General features: G+C 40.3%; 1 protein-coding gene across 6 annotated transcripts in view; it reads right to left on the bottom strand.

Annotated features, from left to right (window-relative positions):
- The window catches only part of LOC118815950 (pleckstrin homology domain-containing family G member 3), a 44,996-nt gene extending 24,472 nt beyond the window's left edge, over positions 1 to 20,524 (bottom strand). For 4 of the 6 annotated variants that reach the window (XM_036582394.1, XM_036582395.1, XM_036582397.1 and 1 more), the window contains exon 1: positions 558 to 856. In XM_036582394.1, the coding sequence (XP_036438287.1) occupies positions 558 to 687 (130 nt within the window). In that variant the 5' untranslated portion in view covers positions 688 to 856. Of the gene's footprint in view, positions 1 to 557; positions 857 to 8,151; positions 8,219 to 20,324 lie in introns of those variants that run through there. The other 2 variants (XM_036582396.1, XM_036582399.1) reach the window with 1 other exon arrangement.
- Positions 20,525 to 24,618: the final 4,094 nt, after the last annotated feature.

Raw genomic sequence — 24,618 nt, 5'->3', positions numbered from 1 at the left:
GGTCTGCGCTGTGACTCATAAAGGAACGCTGAGGGTGAACAGCAGGAAACGGGTCTACCTCCTCCTGCTCCTCCTCCTCTATAGGAGTGTTTTAAAAGTAAACACATTCAAACAGTGCTGAAGTGGACTTTCACCCCAACACCATAGACAGACAGCTGGAGAACAGATTCATATGTTCAAACAATAATAATAACAGTGAAATGATTATTAATTCTATTATATTCAAACAGAATCTATAAATAAGAACTCTTATGTGTGAATATCAGGCTGTTTGCTGATGGTTCAGTCTGACCAGCTCTAAACTCTAAACATCAACACTGATGAGCTGTAAACTCATTTAGTTTAACAGCACTTAATGTTTATATACAACAAACTCAGCAACTTTTAGAAGAGCGAGCTCCAACACTTCAAACAAACAAAGCAGAGGACAAAATGACCCTAAACAGGAGTGTCCAGTCTTACCTGCAGAGGGTTGCTGTTGAGCTCTGCTTAGTCTGAATGAAACCCTCTGCAGGTAAGACTGGACACATAATCCAGCAACATCAGAACAAACTCACCAAACCAGCGGGACAGTCTGCGATTAAACAGGCTCCTCTCCACCCAAACCCTCCTGAGCTCAGAGACCTTCAGCTCCGGCTGGAGAACCGAACCCCAGACCTGCCACGACCTCCGCTCCACAACACCCATAACTCCCTCTGACAAACTACTGCAGCCTCAGAAACTCCACACCATCCTTAGAGTCCTCAGGAGTTCGGCTCTCCTGCTGGAGAACCTTTGAGCTGAGATTCATCTGGATCCGTTCTGCTCATTCAACTGTTAGACACAGCTGCAGACATTCTACCTTTACACTCAGAACCACGTGCTCAGAAGGAGAACGCCTCCCTCAGGCGGGGGCGTGTGTGTGTGTTCTACAGAGCAGTAAAACTGAAGGAGGAACAAAACTGAGACACCAGCATGAATGTCAGACAGGTGGGTTTAGTCTTAATGACTGAGTTAAAGGGTTAATATCCTACATTTTACTAGCATTTTATGTTTTTCCACTGAGGTCCACTTATAATGTAACTGGGCAGAGCTAAACTGCTGTAGGCTGAAAGGGTGGAGCTAAACTGCTGTAGGCTGAATGGGTGGAGCTAAACTGCTGTAGGCTGAAAGGGTGGAGCTAAAGTGCTGTAGGCTGAATGGGTGGAGCTAAACTGCTGTATGTTAAACTGCTTCAAAACCTGCTGTTTGTACAGTGTAGTTTGCATGGACTGAAGAGCGAACGGGACGTTTTGTAATTCTTTTCTGTAGTTTCTCATCACTATCAATTTTACAGGGAAAGTTTATCTGCGCTCGTCTCTGTTTGTGTTCGTGATGTGAGGATCATCAGGTAGTGAAATCCTTAAGCTGTCAGCTCTGGTTTCAATGTTTATTCCTACTTTCAGTGTTTTTTTGTGATTTGTGTTTTAGTGTAAAATAGTGGGTTTACTGAATATTCACTGAATCTACATTTTAAATAAAATAATGGAGTTTAATTAATTGATGATGTCTGATCTACAGTGAACTGAACTACTTCTAATCAGACATTTGTTCTTTATTACACTCGCTGCTCATCTCTGTGAACTTTAACCCCCTACAGGTCAGCTGACCTTTTCTCTGAGCAATGTGTTTGAAGCTGAGGGTCGCTCTCTGCTTTGAAGCTGTTGGTGACTTCAGAGACGGTCAGAAGTGAGTGGGCGAGGCTGGAAGGTCACTGCCTCCAGCGGAGATCCGATATTTATCTGGTGTCTGAAGTTTGTTTCTGTAGCTTTAGCACTGGCGCTACGAGGCTAATATAGATAACAAGAAACAGAAGCATATTAGCATAAACCATTAGCATTAACCTACAATCACGTACACTCGCCTAAAACCGCGTTAAAGTTAGCTTCCTATTCATCAGCTTCTCTTTCAAATTATGTTTCACCTTAAATGGTGCAGGAGTTACATGGTTTAAGGTGGAATTTAAGGTGGAATGAAAAATTAACAATAGATGAAAGTTCTTCAAAAGGAAACAATACAATGAGACATCAAACACGTCTTGGGTAATCAACTACAACCGGGGGTGGGGGGCTGTGTGTGTTAGGGGGCTTTTCTTTTGCAAAATGATGCTCTGTTGGTGTTCATGTAGCTGAACAGCATCACTAATAGTGCCTTTATTATAACTGTACTGAACTATAAGATATTTTGGACCATCCACTGATGCTGACCACCATCTGGCACTCAACTCAACAGCTCTACCAAATATGCTAATGAAGCTAACAATGAAGGAAAGACAGCAGCCACCTTAATGCTAACCGGTCAATCATTCTTTAAATCAAAAAAGTCACCAATACAGAACTAAACAAATGTTCTTCTTCTAATTATTATTGTTATTATCATTGTTATTATCATTATTATTATTATTATTATTAATAATAATAATAATAATAATAATAATAATATGGCTAAATGACAATAAACTGAGACAGATGTGAAAAAGTGGTTATGATAGAAATTTCCCATTAGAACAGAGTAGTCTTTACAGCACAGCACTGTGTTTATTAATAAAATAATAAGTATTATTACTATTAAAGTGTTGATATATGTTAAACTGTACTCTTGTTACTGTAACTCACTGAGCAGACTGACTCACTCAGAGCTGAGCATTACATCATTCTTCTTCTTCACATTTCCACTCCTCTAATAGATACATGATGCATGTCTATATTCTTCATGCTTCAGATATTAACAGTCCAAATATTCTATTAAGACCCGCCCCTTCTTTTCCAATACTAACATTAAACACAATCGCCATAAAACCACAACCAGCTATAATCCCCACTGACGAGTTTACCAAGAGTGACACAGTGAGAGGAAAACATCCCATAATGTTCTTCTCCGTGCAGGTCAGGTGGGATTATACTGATATGTTGAGTTTAAAGATCAAAGCTACAGTTACGCAGATTCCCGTATCAATATAAACCGATTTACAGTAAGACTGCAGAGGTGAAATGATTAGTTATCTTATTAACTCTAATGGTGCATTATGGTAGAATATCGCACTGCCTTTAGAAATAAACATCGACTACCCAACACCCACCCCCAAGGACCCCCAGTTCCCCCTGGTTCCCCCAGCACGAACACAGCTGTGTTACAGTGTGAGATTCTGTATCCAGGACTCAGCGTCTCCTGACAAAACTGACTCAGTTCCACTGAGAGTAGAAACACAGAGAGCTTGAACTCCTCGTATTCAGTTACTAATATATCACATATATCACAGTACCTACAGTTTACATCACAAAACCCACAACCCAAAACTTTTTCTGTAATTTTGTCCACTCTGTATTCATACTGAAGATAAGAACATATTTAACATTATAACCTCAAACAGACCCTTCAACATACAACAGATCAAAAAACAGTGATGGAATTTATCACTTTAAATCATCTATATCACCACGTTTTCCAGCTCTGATTCAAACATGAGTTACACCAGTGAGACCAGTGAGAGCAGAACAGAGTGACCGCATGGAGGAAAACAGAACAGAATGACCACAGCACAACACTGTACAGACTGAAACCGCTATAACCTAGACCTGCAGAGTTCTTATTAAACTCTCACAGAGAGCTACACTGACCACGACAATGACTGCAGGCCTGACTGAACACAATACTGACCAAACGTCTGACTAGCCACAATACTGACTGCACATCTGACTGACCACACCACTGACTGACCACACCAATGACCGCAAGTATGACTAACCACAACACTGACTGCACGTCTGACTTGCCACGACACTGACCACAGGCCTGACTGACCACAATACTGATGACAACATCGACCACAAGCCTGACTGACTGCAACACCAACTGCAGGCCTGATGGACCACAACACTGACCACAACACTTAGCACTGGCCTTGGAACTTTTAAAGCAAAGTATTTGTAATGATTCACAATGAATTTACTTCCAATATTTTTTTATTACTAAATCAAATGGAAGCGATGAGGCAAGTCAACTGGAAGGCTCCCATTCACTGCTCTTGTTTAAAGCACATGAGACACTGGCTGCGACTCATCTGTGATAAAATGCGCTGTTATGGTAAAATAAGATCCAGATTACAACTATCCTACCTTTTTTCTTCAGTGATTTCATAACTTCAGTTTTGGTCTCATTGTAGAGAGTTGGGGGTCGCTGTGTCAGTAAAATATCTCTGAGACGGGACGCTGTATCTCGGCATAGCGCGAAAGCCCTGGTTCTCAAAGACTGAGTATGGATGCAAATCCTTGGCAATAAAAGTTGCGATAGAGTTTGTAGTTCGCGTCATCCTTTCCGAGTTGGGTCGAAGTTTTGACATCGCTGGATTGATGGTCCAACTGGTTGGCAGCAACTACAACCAGGCAGAAAATGGATGGAAACATGCAATATGGTTTCCCCCTCAACTCCATAGTAGCCAAAGTGCTTCCATACGCTAGCTCAGGTGTCGGCAACCTGCGGCTCTTTTACTGGCCACATGCGGCTCCACATCAGTATTAGATTTCTAGGTAAAAATAAAATAATCCTCCTTTGCAGTAAAATAAAGCTCTGCTGATCGTTCAAACACAGTCTTAACAATAAATGTTACATTCCACATTTAAGGTGGAATGGGAAATTTCGAACGAGAAGCTGGAGAATGAGAAACTGACTTCAGCCTCGTAGCTAAAAAGTAGAATATTGAGAGACATTTTACAAGAAACTGTTTTAATTTTGTGGAAAGTTTCCGGCTGGTGATGCAAGAAAAGCGGCTACAGCTGAGCTAAAGCTTAAAGCAGAGCAAAGCAAGTCTGCGTTTTTGTTTGTATTATATTTTTAGCCTACACTAAGGCATTAGCACGTGCTGAGACACATGTACAGCCAAGATGGTAAAATGGACTCTTAAAATGGAATTTTGTGGCTACTAAGGTGGTTTGATTTTTGTTGAAAAGACAAAATGACTCTTATTAATGTTTGGGTTGCAACCCCTGACCTTGCTTTTAATGTAGTGTACACGCCACGGACTGTCCGGGCGCTGCACTTCCACACTTTGCAAAGTTCCGCCTTTTGCATTCCGTCAACCTTGCTTATTAATTAAAATTTAGAAAATCGTTTTTTAACATTCGTGAATCGATTCAGAATCATCCACGTCCGCATCGCGACGCATCTAAGAATCGATCCCACCACCCCTAGGCCTGACTGACCAAAACACCGACCGCAGGGCTGACCGCAGGCTTGACTGACCCCAAAACTGACTGCAAGCTCAAATGACCACAATATTGACCACAACACTGACTGCAGGCCTGACTGACCACAATACTGACTACAGGCCTGGCTAACCACAATACTGACCACGACTCTGACCGCAGGCCTGACTGAACACTATACACACCACAGCACTGATCGGACATCTGACTAACCACAACACTGATCAAAACACTGACTGCAGGCCTGACTGAACACTATACTGACCACAGCACTGATCGGACTGATGAAGTTTCTCAGAGAGCTGATCTGGAATCAGATTCCTGTTTACAGTATTTACAGTGTCTTTACTGATAAGATCAGATCTGAGATCAGCACTTTATCAATAATCTAAGCTTCATCAATACACAAACTAATCAACCCCCTTCCAGCATTTCTGATTATATAATTTAAAGAATTTTATTTAACTGATTAATTCCACACTACAAACTGAAATTAAACCATTTTTAACACAGTTAAAATCTGTCTTTACAGGAGAAAATCTAAAGCTGATTATAATTAACGGTTAATTAATGCTGGAAATCAGTACAACTGATCAGAGGTCAGTGAATGTGAGTACAGTTTAAGATATTAAACAAAAACAGGTCAAAACTTTTTTTATAATTTATACTAAAAAAAATTAAGTCTCTGATTAAGTCCATATAGAATAATACTGAATCGTTTTCTGTACCTTCATGGGTTTTCTTCTTCTTTTTAATGAAAGATTTCCTCGCAAAGTCCAGCTGAACTCGACTCGATAAAGACTGAATTCTGACTTTTTAACTCTTATAACAAAATATAACAACAACAACAAATTACTAACAGTTTAAATTCGGCACTGAAAATTAACCTTAGAAACTAAATAAACTGAATAAAGAGAATAATCAGCACTGCTGTTCTCTCTACTTTCTCCTGCAGAGACAAACACTCCTCCTATCAGAGAGAGTGAGAATGAGAGTGAGAGAGAAAGAGAGAGAGAGAGAGAGAGAGAGAGAGAGAGAGAGAGAGGGAAGAGAGAGAGAGAGAGAGAGAGAGAGAGAGAGAGAGAGAGAGAGACAGGGCCAGCGAGCTCTGCTCCCTCTCTCACTCTCAGGTTAAGGAGGTTCTAATTCTAGTTAATCCAGTTATCAGCTTTAAAGACAGACCGCCGTCTCTCCTCACAACGTGCTCGTACACAGGGAGCTGTTACCATGGAGACCTGAGGTCAAACTGCACTGGCCTGCTGCAGCGCCCCCCACCACCGTTACAACAGCACTGCACTAAACAACAATACAGACGTAAACAAAACAGCACCACCCTTTAAACCTACAGACGTGCTCCTGTTTTTAATAAAACATCATTTAAATTCATTTTATTTACACCCAAATCAGAAATTACTAAAACATTCAGAGCAGCAATAATGGATCCTCTCGGTCAACAGCAGCAGCTGCAGCTCAGCAGCAGGTTAGCCTGGTATCACTAGCTGATCATTAACCTGGTCGTCTCCATGGTAACCGCTCCAGTTCCTCCAGCCAATAAAATAAATGAATAAATTAACTGACTGTGATCTTAAAGAGCTTCTACTGACCTGCGATTCTCCTGTTTGATGTTCTATTCTGATGTTCCTTCGTTTTTCTCTCTGTACAGATGTTTATGCAAATGTTTTTAATCAGCACCACAACTGTTTACTGAGAAGAAGCAAGTAAACATTTTACTCAACTGTATCGGAGCTGTTTAATTATTAATTTGCTGGTTCTCGTGCACAAACATTGACCTTATTCAGATATTTTAAATCTTTACATTTAAAAGAAACAGATAGTTTTTTATTAACCAAGTTCACTTTGTGTCCAAAATATTTTATTAACTTGATATCTGCTGTAAAATTCCTGACGTCTCTCTATTAGACTAAATTCTGAACATTCAGATCTGCTCTGCTGTGTCAGAGATGATAAAGATGATAAAGATAATAAAGATAAACAGAAACATTTCTTCTGCTTCACTAAAATTACCTGTAATAAAATGAACTTGTAGTAAATTAAAGATGTTTCTTCAAAAAATTAAAAAAGAAGTAAAACAAAAATCTTTTATTAAACAATTTAAACCTTGAAAGTAGTAATGTATTGATCTGATACACTGATACTGACTTTATTAAACTAATTAGATATCAGTCAGACATGACTGATCATCATTCACTGCTGTTTATTACAGTCATTATAAAGCTTATAAACCATCTACAAAACAAAAATCTGCACAGTCTTTATGTTTATGTGTTCATGCACTAACAGAGAGCTCAATATTGGACCAGAATACGATATCAGATCAGTGCTCAGTATCCGATCAGAACACAGTATTGGATCAGCGCTCAGTACCCGATCAGAACAAAGTATCGGATCAGCACTCAGTATCAGATCAGAATACAGTATCGGATCAGCAGTCAGTACTGGATCAGAACAAAGTATCAGATTAGAACACAATATCGGATCGGCAGTCAGTACCGGATCAGAACAAAGTATCAGATCAGCGCTCAGTATCAGATCAGGACACAGTATCAGCTCAGCAGTCAGTATCGGATCAGCTCTCAGTATAGGATCAGAACAAAGTATTGGATCAGCGGTCAGTATCGGATCTGAACACAGTAACAGATCAGTAGTCAGTATCGGATCAGAACATAGTATCGGACCAGCACTGAGTATTGGATCAGGACACAGACCACAGAGCACATTTCTTACACCCCTAACATTAAGATTCATCATGTAATCAGCACATTCATGTAATAAAAGGAAATTAATTTACTTAAAATAATGTAGGTTGATTTTGATCATGTCACATGACTGTTTTCAAAACACTAAAGTGTAATATCTAGTGATGTTATCACAGTGTTCAGTATTCACAGCAGAGCTTTACAGAGAGTCTCACCTTCGCCCATCAGGACGTCATGGGCCACACTGTGAGATCCCTCAGGCATTCCCCTCGCTCCTCAGTCCTGTAAAAACAAACAGAAACAGTCTGAACGGTGAAGAGAAAACCGGCCTGTTCACTAAAACCCACCAAGCTGGAGCACTTTAGATGAAAAACTTCATTTATACATTATCTATAAACATCTATAAACACACTTCAGGTGTTTTTTCAGCCTATTTTGTAGATTATCTTATACAAATTTTTTGTTCCACCTTAAATGGTGCAGCAGTTACAATTTGGTGCCTCAGGCTACGTTCACATTAACAGGCTGAAGTGGCACAAATCCGATTTTTTGGGTTAAAGTGACACAGATGAGATTTTTTCAGAGCAGTGTGAAAACACATCTGATTTTTTCAAATCAGATCTCAGCCACTGTCAACCTACAGGCAGAAATAAGATCTGTGAAGACTGCAGTAAAAACAGTGACGAAACACTGAAGGCAAAGCAACAACTGCAGGACTGCTCTGTACCAAACAGAGTCTCTTTGAAGCCGCAACTGACAACCTGAACGGACCGACTGACTTTGACATCTTACATCAGGTTTTGCAAAGAAATGTGTGTCAATAAGAACTTCTACACCACAATAACAAGGTGTGGTTCACAAACTAAGACCAGGGCAGAGGCCTACAGAAGTGGAGACAAGGCTACACTGAAAAGACCAAGCCATCAGTCAAGAAATATTTACTTTGTTGGTCTTCTCAGCCAAAAAAAAGTGTGTTCTACTTCCCCTCAGGCTTCATCTCTGAATGTATGGCTCTATCAAACAGCCTCCTCACTTCCCCTTAAGAAATTAACGTTTGACCAGCACCAAAACTCTGAAACGGTTAGCGAATACGGTTTCAACTTTGATTGAAATTATATCAAAAATCTTTCTGAAATTCTCCACGAGCAGCTAATCTCCATTTGTTTATGTCTTTTGTTATTGACTATTACTGATATATATTAATCTTCTTCTCTTCTGTTCTCTGTGATTTTTAGGGGTCGAAGCACCTTTAGGTGCATGGAATCTTATTGCTTTTGCTAGGATTTTTCCTCTTCTTCTGCTCTAAAACTGATTGTGGAGAAGACACCGTAAGTCATCCAAAGACCAGACTTGGAGCGTAGGTGTAGAATCCCCCCCACTACCCAGGCTAATGAAATGACACCCAGTTGGCCTGGTGGTGGTACAATAGAGCAAAATTTTAGGTTTTGGCCCATATCTCCTGAACCGTGGGGCCTACACTCAAAATTCTTGCTTCTACATAATCCTTGCTTTAGTCTACATAAACGCTCCACTGCATGTATTTAGCTCCGTCCCATATTTTCCATCATAATTGGCAAAATATGTGACGTACATCTTTCTACTAGTTTTTTCTACTAGTCGAGGATTTTCAAAATATCCACACAATATTGGTCTCAAAATGTTCAGGGGAGTCTGGAGGTCAAGAATTATCAAAAAAAGATAGAGCATAAACAAGAATAAGTCATATACATTTATCATAGATCAAAATAAATAAATTCATATCATTGCTTACACTGAGAATAGCATTTTATCAAATATAAGTCTTTTAAAATTCTGTAAAGTTTTTCTTTGATTGATCAATGTTTGAAAATTGAGCTTTTCGAACTAGTCTGTGGATACTGTGGGTACTGTACAGGAAATCCTATAATTTGATTTCAGCAAATTTTGGTCAGAGCAACAAGTGTTGTATTTTTCTCTGGCCACCAGAGGGAGCCAAATCAGCAACTGCAAAATTCATTGCTGAAATATACATCGAAAGCTTTACTGTATGTTTTTAAGCAAGAGGATTTCTGTATGTTTAGCTTTCCTCTGAGCCTAATAATTTTGCGAATACAAGTCTTAAAAAAACCTGCAGTAACTGCACAGTTGAAAAACGATGGAGAATAGACATTTTCTTACTAATTCTTGAGTTTAAACCAAATTTCATTTTTCTTAAAACAATCTAAATTATTAAAAAAATATCATGACATTTAAGCACAGTGTGGCTGAAGATTTGAATAAATTGGTGTGAATTGGCTTATTCTGCTATAAAACACAAAAAATACATCAATAATTGTCTGATTATTACCACATTTGACAGAAATATACAAAATGACAAACTGACAGTGTATTATGATTTCAATTGGAATTATATTACTCAATAGTCACAGTAATTGCAAGGTAGGAACTAATTCCCAAAATGGTGCTTGGTTCCTTATTGCTCTGTACCAATAAATTGTCTCAAAAAACAGGTCCGCTGTGGTCCTCTTGTAGCTCACCATGAAAACATCCGCCTTTGAAGATTAAGGTCGTGGGTTTGATTCCCTGTCATAGATGTTGGATGGTGCTGTTACAATTGTTGTGAACACACACTTAATAATCTTAAGGAAGGGTCTTAAAAATCCAACGATTTGCTGCTTTCTATGACCAGAAACACAAAATTTGTTTATGCTGCTACTTTGTCCTAAAATGGGGCATGATTCCATGTTGCCTCCTTTCAATAAATTGTTTCAAAAAATTGCAGCTGTGCCACAGATGTCTTGCGGCTCCCCATGAGAGCCTCCGCCTTTGAACTCTAGAGTCGTGGGTTCAAATCCCTGTCATGGATGTTAAACTGAGTTGCGTAGATTGTAGCAGATATATCACCTAGTGATCCTAATCATAAGAAAAGGAGATCTTTCTTAAATATCTAAACATTTGCTGCATTCTACAACCAGAGGCCACTATTTAAATCCTCGATGTCTTCCTGGTGCTTGGACCCCTCAGATTGCCGCTTGCAGCTATTTAGTTTCTGGGTTTGTTTGTTTTGTTTGTGTTTTTCTCAGAGAACCCCAATTTATCCTTCTGAACATTTGTTTTATATTTAAACTTGACTGTAACTGTTACCTCACCAGTGCAACAATAAAATTAATAATAAAAAGAACGACTGGATCTGAGCACAAAATCAATTTTTTTTTCGTTCCACCATTTAAGGTTGAATGAAAAATTGAATAAGAAGCTGGTGGACAGGAAGCCAACTGCGCTAACATGTTTGAGGCGAGTGTGAGATGATTAAGGCCTGCAGTTAGCACTAAGCTTCATTACTTATCAGCTACATTAGAAGCTCAAACCTCAGACACTGAACACATCTCAGCTGATCGACTGTATTTGGGGTAACAGGGGGGCAACTGACTTTCACAGAAGTATCGCTTAAAGAAGCAAAGAAAAGGCCTAATGGAAGACACCACAGAAAAAACAGGAGTCTGTCAGTCTGTCTGTCTGTCTGACCTGTCGTATGTCTGTTTCCTCTGTTTGAGAACATAGTGAAACAGTGTGAAGTTCAGGATCCCACACCCAAAACCCCGTTTCCTTAGAAACAGTACAATCAGTCATCAGGTGCCTCTGAACTCTGACACTGTATTACTGTGTGATTTGTCCTGTTTCTGTAATTATACACAGGTTCAGCAATGCTGAAAGATAATGAGCATTATCTCCACGCTAACATGGACTTGCCATTCTTCAAAGTTTGTGCAGATCTAGTTTTCTCCTAATAAGTGTAGATAAAATGAAAAAACATAAAGGAGGACAGTAGAGTGGAGCTAGAGAATAAAGAATCCAGTCCTATTTGAAGCTAATCTGAATCTGCTCGTGAGCTGCGTTCATTTAGTGAGAAGATGAAATGTGAAGTGTGAAACTGCACACAGACACTCAGACTGTCTCTTACAGTCTGTTTATTACACACAGCTGTGAGCTACTGACCAAACATCTGCCTCCACAACGGACTCAACTCCATTGTCTTCATTCAGAGACAAAATGTTTCTCAGGTAACATTACTACACACACCTGCCAGCGCACAGATGGGAATTACTTAAAGAGCCCATATTTCACATTTTCTTCATTTTTATTGATGAGCTCCACTTATAATGTTTATGTGGTTTTATATACAAAAACAGTTATAGTTCATTTTTACATGATCATTTTCCAACCTTTCTTTAATCTGTTCCACATTGACCATCCCACTGATCACCCAGGTAACTACCCCACTGACCGCCTCGCTGACCACCTCACAAACCTCCCAAGCACACACCCTTCCAACATACCATAAACTGCACGATTCATCATTTCCTTCATGTCTCTCGAGGCTTTTCTTCTACTGTTGCATGTAATCAGATACTATCAGACAATCTTACAGACACATCAGAGGATTAAAACAAACAAAAACGAGTTTTGTGACCTCAGAAATCAGCTTTTCATTCTGCTGAGTCATGTGACCTCACTGCTGCAGGAAGCAGCGCTGAATGGCAGCGGAGGTGAGACAGGTGAGAAAACTCTGCTGGTGTTTAGTAAATATTACAGTCACGCTCTGAAGGCAGTGGCAGAGAAAACATTAGCACAGCTAGCAGGCTGCTATGCTAAAGGCTAGTGCTACTCTGAGAGTTCTGTGACGTTCACTTCCTCACTAACCCCTTCAGCACTAACGTTAACTCAGGCTGAAACTGCACGGCGGAAGGTGAGAGACAGGGGTGCGGGAAAAAATAGATTCTTAGATGCATTGCAATGCGGATTCACAAATGTCAAAAATCGATTTTCTAAATATTTAATTTATAACGTAATGTTGACGGAACGCAAAGGGCGGAACTTGGAAGTGCAGCGCCCGGACAGTCTGTGGCAGCACATAACAAAAACACAACTGGATGAGCGAGAAATCCGACCGGCTCCCTCTGCATTAAAAGTCAGGTCAGGAGTCACAACCCAATGTTAAGAGCCATTTTGTCCTTTAACATAAATCAAACCACCTCGGGAGCCACAACATTTACTGTCCAGTATGTCTCAGTATGTCCCAACGTCCTAGTATAGAGTAAAAAATATAAACGAAAACGCGGACTTACTTTGCTCTGCTTTAAGCTTTAGCTATAGCCGCTTTTCTTCCAACTCTGCCAAAAAACCTTTCCTCAAAAGTTGAATAGTTTTTTGTAAAATGTCTCTCAGCGTTCCGCTGTTTTACGAGGCTGAAGTCGCTTCTTATTCGCCAGCTTCTTGATGAAATTTCCCGTTCCACCTTAAATTCTGACTCAGGCACCGAATGTAAAAGCGGCACCATTTAAGGTGGAACGGGAAAATTAGAACGAGAAGCGACTTCATCTTCGCAACTTTTTAGTGGTTGACAGTCTCTCCTTGCAGATTTAACATACCAGGAAACCAACTGTGCTGCTTATAAATGCGAATAAGTCCATTCATCTCCAAATGTTCGTCTGTCTTTCTCTTTTCCTTTTTCGAGGTGAAACCTCGTTGCTACATGACCTGCAGTCTTTCGACCCCCCCCCCAGTGAATGAGAGCCTTCTAGTTCACTTGCCACATCACTTCCATTTGATTTATTAATAAAAGATATTGGACGTAAATGCATTATGGATCATTACAAGTACTTTGCTTTAAAACTACAAAGTCCTCAGACAGTAAGAAAATAGAAATCATGTATAGAAAAAAAAGATGCATCGAGACGCATTGATAATCGTTTTATAATCGCATCGCAGCCTCTGAATCGTAATCGAATCGAATCGTGAGATTCCCACCCCTAGTGACACTGAAACATCCTTTACTCACTCATTCAGCTAAAGTAGCTAACGTTAGCGCGATCTGCACTGTCCGTACAGTGTGTTATCTTTGTGTTATCAGCGAAACTAACACTTTCAGCCTGTGTATCACTCACAGTCTCTGCCTGCCAAAACACGCTGTTTCCATGTACGTGGACTGTATGACTGTTGAGTGAATGGCACGTTACAAAATGTAACAGTGTTTACAGTTATATTTCAAAACCAAAACAATAAAACAATTTCTGCTGCGCCGCAAAGTGACGCACATACACGTGTTGCTGAACGGTATCACAATGGTATTCTCTGTTGCCGATACAGTTCATTTATATATTTAGTCAACAGCGGTTTATTCAGTCTTAAAGACACAGTAACAGAAACAGCCTCTTTAACTCTGAGAGATGCAGATTAGGTTAGAAAATGATCATGTAGAAATAAATGATGACATATCATAAAAGTTATTGGAGCTCAGGAGGAAACAAAATCCAAGATAAATGTAGAATTTGGGCTCTTTAAACTCTCTGAGGTGTCCAGGAGAGACAGAACTTTACAGAGTTAAACTACAAACACTGGCCATAAACCAGCACAACTCACATTAAGAGGACATCATCATCATCATTATCAGCATCACATTCACTAGCATGACACATCAGTGTTTAACTACAGTTCTCACTCTGAGAAAAGCAAAGAGCAATAAAAACTATGAAAACAGCTGTTCACTCACCATCACTGTAACGGCAGCTCAGCCAGTGCAATAAAACTCCTGGACATTATCAATAATAAACTAAATATTATAGATTAAAGTGGTGGGAAATGTCTGAAGAAACAATAAAGAATCATTTCAGTGTACAGAGAGGAACGGGGGTTAAATAACAACTGAAGAGTAACAATGAACAAACAGTCCGCCGCAGGCCGGCGCCGGGTCACATGACCGTGCAGAGATACAAGAAGCTCTATTCTGGGCTCCTCTGAGCGGTGAGGCTAACGGACGATCTGCTACACAAATTTATGCACATTACTGTCAGCAAAACAATCAACAGTGGAGTGCCGCTCTGGGCCTGAAACAGCTTTAATGAAGAATTTCTCTCTGATTTTCAGTCTCTGTATCTCAGAACCTTTCAGTCTGGAACGCGTCTCTGTAGAACAGAGATAGAATAGACGGATTAGAACCCTCAGCGGAGAACATCATATTCACTGCTTTACTGAATACTAATGTTCAACACTCCTGAAGAAATGCTTACCTCGTCTGTTTTTACAGCTCAAACAAACCAGGTACAGCACATTCATAAACAAATCTACAGAAGAGCTGCTGGGCTAATAAGCAAATCGTGAGTCTGAAGCTCAGGCGAAGGCAAACTGTGGTCTGTGAGTTTTAATCCAGAGAGCTTCTGTGCTGCTGTGTAATCAGTTTAATCATTAACTGATCAGATACAGAGGCAATCAGTGGGAATGATGCACTTCAGAGCTGCTCGCTGTTCCTGAAAAATAAAGCACTGCTGTAAGCTTTAAACTATGAATATCCACCATATGCTCAGAGAAGTACATTATGACATAATTTATCACAATAAGGATGAAATATCATCATATTTTACAGCACTACTATGAATTAAAAGAAGCTCCAAACACAGACGCGCAGCTTTACTCGCTCAGATTTGAGTCTTTTTTCTTCAGGCGGAGCTGAATGAACCTGTGCTGCAGTGACGTTGTTAACATGCTAACATTTTTTTTTAAAATTTATTTTGGCCAAGAAATTGAGCACATACTTCATGGAATATTATCTGAATTTTTTTAATCGATTTTAAAACTCCAAAAACTATGCGGTTGAATTATTAATTGATTAATCTTCTGATCAATTCAGTATACATTTTCTCTCCTCATCAATACAAAATTGATCAATGCAGTCATCAACACAGTGATTAATCTGGTCATTATCAGCAAAGCGGTCAGTACAGGTCACTCAAAACACTCAGAGAGGGGGAGCAGCCTCACACTGAGAGAGCGCGCACGTGGTCTCCTTCACCTTCACAGCACTGACGGTTACAGTGAACTGTTCCTCAGGACTGACCAACTGCTCATGGTTCTGCTCTAGCTTCACCCCCAGTACACATGAACCAGGAACTCAGTCCTCCTGATTGGCTCATCAATCATTAGAATCATTGATAAGAAGATTCTAAAAAATTCAGTTTTAACTCTCACTCGAAGCCCAGATCACCAAACAATCTGAGAAGAACCGACTCGTTGGAAAAGACAGTGACGTTCTGAACAGCTGGTGGTCAAAGAGGAACAAGATCAACGGCTACAGATGATCAGAGGAATCATGAACCAGCCGTTCAGAAGAACAAAGACCCAAACAGAAGAAAGGACATTCTGGAGGAACACTGTCCATACGGTCACGAGGAGCTGGAGCAGACTAGATGGCACTTAAGTAGAAGAAGTAGAAGAAGAAGAAGAAAAAGAAGATAGAGATGTAGAGTTTTAATGAAGCGCTGAGTTAAAGAGCTGTGCTTTCAGATGTTTATTAAAAGTGAGTTCTGAGCTTGACTGTCTAATAAAAGATGAACTGAGCTGCACAGTTTAGAAGCAGAATAACAGAAAGAGTCTCCCCACATTTTCTGTATTTTACAGAAGGTGTTTGCAGAATGCCAGTATCTGCAGATCTAAGATCATAAAGAGACAGACATTCAGGAGCTTTGAGGTCATTTACAGCTTTAAAAAAAAAACAGCAGTAGAGCTTTAACATCTCTCCTAAAAGATCCAGGCAGTCAGTGCAGTGTGTAAATGGGGGCGATATGAGCTCTGTGTGTTGGTGTTGTGAGGATCCGTTCTGCTGCGTTCTGTGTGAGTTGTAGAGAATGGATTGTTTTGATTGTGTCCAGTAAGAGGATCATTACAGTGATCAACTGCTGAACAAACGCAGCGACAAGTTTCTCTGCGTTGCTCTGAGATTGAAAAGACTGAACTTTAGGGATATTTCTCACATAATAAAAAGCTGCTTTAGTGACTGTGTTTACATGCAGATAAAACAGAGCTCAAAGTCTAAGATCACACCCAGGTTTCCTACAGCAGGTTTGGAATATGAAGATAAAGAGCTAATAATAATAATAATAATAATAATAATAATAACACTATGTTCATTGTACATGATCTAGAAGGTGCTGAATGTTATGATCATGTTTCTACTGATGTCTCTCTGCTGTATTATAATGCTTTATAGCAGTAACATTATCAGAATATTTCGAAACTCACAGCTCACCTGCTGTTACAGCTCTAACCTCACAACATGTAACATCACGCACAGTAAACAGGCAGTGATCCTTTTTTAGAGAGTAGATTGTACAGGCTGGTCTGGAACATTCCACTGAGGTGACATCATCCAGTCTGGTTCTTTCACAATATTCAGGGCTGGGTTTCTCCTTTTTGATCCACATCACTCTGACTCGCCTCGTTCAGCCTAACACAGCTCAGATCCGATTTCAGCCAAGAGTCGGTTCCAAAAGAGTCAATTCAGATCCAGTTTCGGCCAAGAGTCAATTCGGATACAGTTTCGGCTGAGAGTTGATTCCCAAAGATTTGATTCAGATCCAGTTTCAGCTGAGAGTTGATTCTCTGATTGCAGACATTTAGAAATCGAGTCAACAATAAAGTTTTAGAGATGTTTTCACACACACATTTGCACATCTGCACCCCTCCACGCATCTGCACCCCACGCCACACCTGTGCACACCCACCTACTTGCCCACACCTGCACTCCACCCACACCTGTGCACACCTGCACCCCTCCACACACCCGCAGTCACACACACCTGCACCCCTGCACCTCTCCACACACACCTGCACCCTCACACATACGTGCATCTTACACTTTGCATTAACAGGTGCAAACACCTCCATGTGTTGAGATCAGATTACGATCAGGTTATTCAAACCACATTCAGAGACGGATCTGATCATGTTTAACATGAATGTAAACAGAACGTGTTTTTGTTATCCATACCCAAATATGCCAAGCGCTGACTAGCTGGTGAGATTTACACAAGGAACTAAAGATGGAGGATCTGTGAGGCTTGAGATACCCAAACCAGCAGCCTCCTCTCACTGTGGGTCAAAGAAAGCGTTCAAGCTGGGCTCGTCCATCCGTATCGTAATGGGGAAAAGCGTAACCAAAAGTAAAATGTAAATAATGTGTATGCTGACATGCTTTTTGTTATACAGGGAAGTAAAATCGGATCATCTGTTCACACTGGGGCACTTTATTGAAAAGTGTAAATGCAATCTGGCTGATGTTTACCAGATACGATCCGGACCTGATCTGATCGACTGCATCATTACACAAATGAGAGCAGCTGTTGGAGCTCAGTGTGACCTGAACATTCACACCAACAACAGCTCTCAGCTCATTTCTGTCTAACCGCAGAGAGAGACACTGATAAATGTGAGCAGAGCTCTTCACAGTCACCAGATCTGATCAGAGGTGTTAACTAGAGACACATTTGAGACTCACAGAGAGCCAGGTGTATACACTATCTGCTAGGGTTGTACACTACTTATTGCGGTGCATTGTGGGATTGTTTAAATGGACTGGATCTTCTGCACTTTGTTTTTCAGATGCCACTACAAAACGGTGGAACGCCAAAATAGAGCAAAACACACTGACCAGGGCTCAGTTTCACACACAGCTCCGGTCAGCGTTTGTTTGACTCACAGTTCCACAGGTTTTCTGAGGCGTAGTTGACATTTTGGAGGTGTGAACACTGTGGCCCTTGTGAGCTACACTTACCCACAAACCTCTTCTCTGAGCCTGCAGATACATTTACAATCATCGTCACATAAGTTTAAATCAGCGTTCAGTCTTATCAGAATTCAGACTCACGGCTGGTCTTCAAACTGGAGAGTTTGTTACGTAGTTCGATCCCTGGTGATGCTGCAGCCATCCGTAGCCGGGAGTCCGAGAGAGCACAATTAGCCTCGCTCTCTCTGGGTGGGTAGGATGGCCCCTCCCTCTCCCCCCATCACTCAGCGCGATGCTAGTCAGTCTGTTAGCTGACGTAACAGATCTGGCGGTTGGCGCTTTCCTCCGAGCGCGTTCAGCTGTCCAGTGACGTTGCGTGAGCGGCAGTTCGAAAAGAAGCGGTGGCTTCACAGGTCTCTGAGGAAGCCTGTGTTAGCCTTCGCCCTCCTAGCGTTGATAGTATCGTGTGACTGGGGGAGTCCTAACTAGCGGGTGGAATTGGCGACGACTAAATTGGGGAGATAATAATAATAAAAAATTATGTGAACTTTTGGAATCGACTTATTTCCTTCAGTTATTATCGGTGAGAATTTCTGGAATTAAACAGCCTTCAGCCGAGTTCAGGACTAAACACAGATTCTCCAGCACAGATTCCTTTCAGTGCAGGACTAATGCTAAAGTAGAATTCCAGCAGTTTCTCTAAATCCCCCCATGACTCCATGTGTGAGATGTGAACAGAGTGATTCGGTGTGAAATGGTTCAGATTTCTTTACGGCGGTGGTGATAGGAACCAGGGGTCACCATGACTACAACACAAATATAGACATTTTATTTACTATCCAAAACCACCAGTGAACCTACACGTGTCTTCTGAGTTTTATATGGAATGTTGGTGATGTGAAAATAGTGAAAAATCTCAAATAATACGTTTTCTTTGGGGACTATTTTGCCGCACAGCACCGTGCATATCATGTATCCCTCCACCATGAATGGATTTTAAGTTCTCAAAACTATCATAAAACAGTGTCTCAGACATCAGGCAGTGAATTCATAACCATTTCATGTAGTAACTTTCTGTGAGGGAGCTTCTAGAGGTGGACGTCTGGTTCCTATCACCACCACTGTGAACAATACTGACTCGATAAGTTTCTGTACAACGGAGCATTTCACACCAAACCACTCTGAACGACTCTGTTTACATCTTTTATTAAAAATCTAAAAAAAATAAAATAAAAAAAAAAACAGTGGACCTGCCCTTTACTCTGTGTCAGAAACATTACTGGCCCTAAACTCCCTTTTAGCTTGAACTAAATTGACTTTATTTCGTTCTGTAAGTAATGCTGAGATAGACAGAGACAGAACAGAGAAACTCAGAATCACCTTCAGCTTCTACAGCTTCACATTCACACAGTCTAAATCAGCAGTTTGTTCTTCAGAATCTCAGCTGGAACTGACAGAACCACATTTCCCTGAGCTTCACTCTGAACAAGGACGTGTTAAAGAGCAACACACTAACTTGTGCGTCGTTAAGAGACAGAACGTGTTGTTTTTAACACTCATGTTTTAATAGTGATCATTAAGACTGTAATGTCTGTAATAACTCTATCTGTACATCGGCTTCTCAGTCAAATCCTCACCGGAACAGTCTCAGCTCAGCGGTTTTATATATCAGTCTGTAAAGATTTCCTCCCTTAAACTCAGACGAAGCTGGATTTTAATTCCACCTTAAAAGCTGAAGTTGTTCCATTCCGGCGTCTGTGAGGTGGTACAGAGTTAATGCTGCACCGTTTAAGGTGTAGCGGGACATTCCGGTTAGAGGTTTTACTTCTGTGTGTAAATGAAGTTGTAACTCACCACCAGCAGCAGATCAAACACTTCAGAAGCTCGGCGCGCGGCTGATTATCCGACCGTATGTTTCATAGAATCGCATTTAAAACCAGTTTCATTGAAACAGAATCTAACTGAACCCGAAACTCTATAAACTAACTAACTAACTAACACTCTCTCTCTCTCACTCTTCCTCTGTGTCATCCAACTCTGCTCCAGCGTTTTTCGAAAAATCCTTGCGCATGCGCTCTACAGCGGAAGGAAATGAGCGGGGCGTAGCGGTGATAAGGTTTATTTCAGTACCGGTACCGAATAATACCGAGACTGCTGTTCGATACTGATACTTTTAAAAGTCTCCTCATGGACATAACTAGAATAAATTTATGATTTCTGCAAAATGGGTAAGCATAACAGCCTGTTTTAAATCGTTTAATAAAAGTTTTATTATATCGTCGCTGTCCAAACAAGCAAGTGTCTCCAAAATGGCAACTTTACAGCAGAGAGCAAAAACACACGCAGCTTTAAATGTAAGTTACTGTAAAGAGTTTTTAATTAGTTTTGGAGCATTTCTATTGGTCTGTTCATCTTTACATTTCCACACAGTGTGAAAAGCAGCTGGAAAGCTTACAAGATGTAGACAAATAAAAATAAAAAATATAATATTGAGATGCTTGGGGATTGGTTTTGGACAGCAATGATATTCTTATCTGTTTAGTGTGGAAGGTTTAAATAAGTGTTTCAATCTTATTTATTTATTTATTTATTTATTTATGATCTTTCATCATTGCAAGCTTTCAAAAAACATCACAATAAATAAAAAAATACTGAATTATTTTGCTGTTAGAGTAAAACATGGAGAGATAATCCTTCTCAGTCCATAAACAGTCACTCAATTGATACAGCATAATACAAAAACAACTAAGATAAGTAAAAACGATAAACTCAGCTTTTCTGCTTCCGTTCTCTTTCCAGAGTCTGAACACGATGTTCTGCAGCTCTTTGTGTTGAGTTTTGGTGAACTACTGCAGATCGGAGCCAAAACAGTTACATTTCCTTTACAAACAGAAACCAGTTCCTTATCATAACACTGAACTTCTTAAGTCGGCACACAGCAAACATCTCTCTGTGAACAGAAGACACCACATGGTCCACCTGACCGTCATCCTGAGCGGTGATCCTCACACCTCATAGGTCAAGAGATGCTTTGAATGCATTACGTGGAGAATCTCATAACTGACCACATTTCAGGCTCTGTTGGAGAGAACGAGGTTCTGAGAAGTCCATGTCCACGTGAGGCTCCCATCATCGACACGTTTACAGTAACTCTAACCCAGTAAGGTTCCTTGAGGAGCTTAACAGGTCAGAGCTTACTCAGGAACATTATTCTCCTTATGTTCTTTCTGCATAAAGCTACAAATCCATGAGATCAGATCTGCTTTGACTCTGAGGTCTAGAAGATAACCAGCTGTGATTAAAGTTCATGCTGATCCTAGAACCTTAGAAGGTGCAGATTGGAGTTCTACAGGCTAAAAAAATGTAAATCGTATCTGTTGCATCTTTTTTTTTTTTCCTACCAAAAACAAAAATACCCAAAAATGTTAAAACTGCCTCTCCTGGGCTGCCTGACCGATGCCCATAAACATTTATTGTTATTATTATTATTATTATTATTATTAAAAAGAAAAGAGGCTAATAACAAAAGGTGAGGGAAGTTTAGTCAGTGTCTATTATAAGTATTCATAGCTGTATAATACTACTGATAATAATAATAATAATAATAATAGTAACAACTGTATGCTGTGTAATGGTTCCTTGCTCTGTTTTCTGTCCCTGCAGTCAGTAAAGCTGCTGTTGATGTTTTTACTGACCTGTTTTACTGTTTTAGTGTGACGAGATGCACACATACACACTCTTACACCCACACCCACACACACACACACACACACACACATTCAGAGGGGCAGCTGATGAGCAGGTTTGTGTGTGTGTGTCTCATAGTCATTAAAGTTTGAATGAGTGTTTAAATCATAAATAACCCTCATCATCATCGCTCTGACACTTATGACTCACTGATGTTTGTTCTGTATCATTTTCTATCTGAGCTGTTGTTCCTGTAAATGAGTCAGAAAGATCTGATGAATCTCCTCCTGAATAACCCGCTTTAATAACTGACCGACAGACAGAGTCCTGACCGCACACAGCTAAACATAAACAATACAAATGACACTTCTGTGTTTACTGATCTAATCTAAATCTAAAACTCTCAATCTGAGTTTCAGATTCTATTGTGCATCACATTTATATCTGAACCAGAATTTATATCAGAATGTTAATATGAATCTGAATCAGAATCAGGTTTTACTGCTTCTATACCACACAGCACTGCATTCTGATTGGAGTATACAAATCTTAGTATTAATTAATAATATTAATATTCTGAGTTGAGTATAATAATAAAAGGCAAGTTTATTTATCCAGCTCATTTAGTGCACAAAGTCAATGAACATGAATAAAAACAAAATAAAATCAGTAGAAGGGAAATGAAAGAAATGAAATACGTGAAAATTAGACATTAGTACTAATTAGTCCTGAAGCTTCAAAGACAGAAGAAAGGTTCAGTTCTACAAGGTGCAGTAACATCATTTTAAAGTTTTGTGTGCTCAGTTAATTTTTTTGAAAACCTGCGTTTAGACAGTCCTTCTTGACCAGCACGTTTGCTTCTGATGATCTCCACAAATTAAAGGTCAGAACATTCCAACAAATTCATGGACTTATTCATTTTTGCTCATATAATCAACAATTTCTGACTAACTAGTGAGTTTATTTCTGATGCATGCTCAGTGTCTCAAGAAAGATCTGTGAGACAAATTAATGTTAAAAGCTAGTTAAAAGTCCAAAGGGCCTCTTAATTAGTTAGACCGAAAATGTGATGAAGAAATCACATTTACTGAATGAGATTAGCGTCTGATCGTTACAGTGGAACTACTGTCTCTGTTAGAGTCAGTAATGAACACCCAGCTGATACAGAAAGCAGAGGAACCACAACAGAACCCACAGCAGCGTAGAGGAGACTAGAGCACCTGCACTCAAACTGAGAGAACATGCACGCGATTATGTGTGTTAGAATAAGCGCATCTTATCTGTAAAGATGAGTCACAGCACATATCTGTCACTGCGCTATGCTTACACTCATCACAGTTCATTAAAACTGACAGCTGGGCTGCAACTTTAAACCATTAAACTCAGTCTGAGCTCTGCTGACTGTTGACTTTTGTGCTCAAGCCCAAACCTGTTTTAAACTGCAGTCTGTTGGTTTTGCACTCTGCTGAAGAAACAGGAAAGTGGTTAAACTGATCTAACCCACTTAGATGAGATCAGACAGTTTCCCACATCCTCATATTCAAGAAGCTTTACCACCTGAACTACAAAGTAACTGACAATATTTGCTAAAGCCATAAATTAGATCTAACAGCTTAAAATACTCTATACAGACAAAGGTATTGGGGCATCCATCCTAATTATTGAGTTCAAGTGTTTCAGCCACACCCATTGCTAACAGGTGGATAAATTTAAGCACATAGTGCAGTCTTGATAGACAGACACTGGCAGCAGAATGGGTCGTACTGATGAGCTCAGTGACTTTAAATATGGCACTGTCATAGGATGCCACCTCTGCCACAAGTCAGTTTGTGAAATGTCTGTCTTGCTAGATTGTGACAAGTGATATTATTGTGAAATGGAAGCATCTAAGCAACAACAGCTCAGCCACAAAGCAGTAGACCATGCAAACCCAGAGTGGGGCTGCAGAGTGCTGAAGCACACAGTGTCTATCCTCTATTGAATCACTCAATAAGGGGTTCCATATTTTCCTATAGAAGCAACATCAGCAAAAGAACTGGGCATTAGGAGCTTCACAAAATGGGTTTGATGACCGAACAGTTACACACAAGCCTTGTGCCAAAATGCACAATTCAGAACCGGGGTGGTGGTGGGGGGAGTGGTGTAAAGCACGCCACCACTTGACTCCACTGGAGCAGTGGAAACGTGTTCTGTGGAGTGACAAATCACACTTCTTTATCTGGCAGTCTGATGTACGAGTCTGGTGGAGGAGGGATAATGCTATGGGGTTGTTTTTCAGGGGTTGGCCTAGGCCCCTTAGTTCCAGTGAAGGGAAATCATAACAAAAGATTCCAGCATGACTGAGCCCCAGTGCACAAAGCAAGCTCCATAAAGGCATGGCTGGGTGAGTTTGATGTGGAAGAAAACTTGAGTGGCCCTCACAAAGTCCTGACCTTAACCCCATCAAACACCTTTGGGATAA

The sequence above is a fragment of the Colossoma macropomum genome, unplaced genomic scaffold, assembly GCF_904425465.1.
Source record: "Colossoma macropomum unplaced genomic scaffold, Colossoma_macropomum, whole genome shotgun sequence".
Taxonomy (NCBI): Eukaryota; Metazoa; Chordata; class Actinopteri; order Characiformes; family Serrasalmidae; genus Colossoma; species Colossoma macropomum.
Note: the sequence above shows the minus strand (reverse complement) of the source record. Positions and strands in the feature narration are given on the sequence as shown.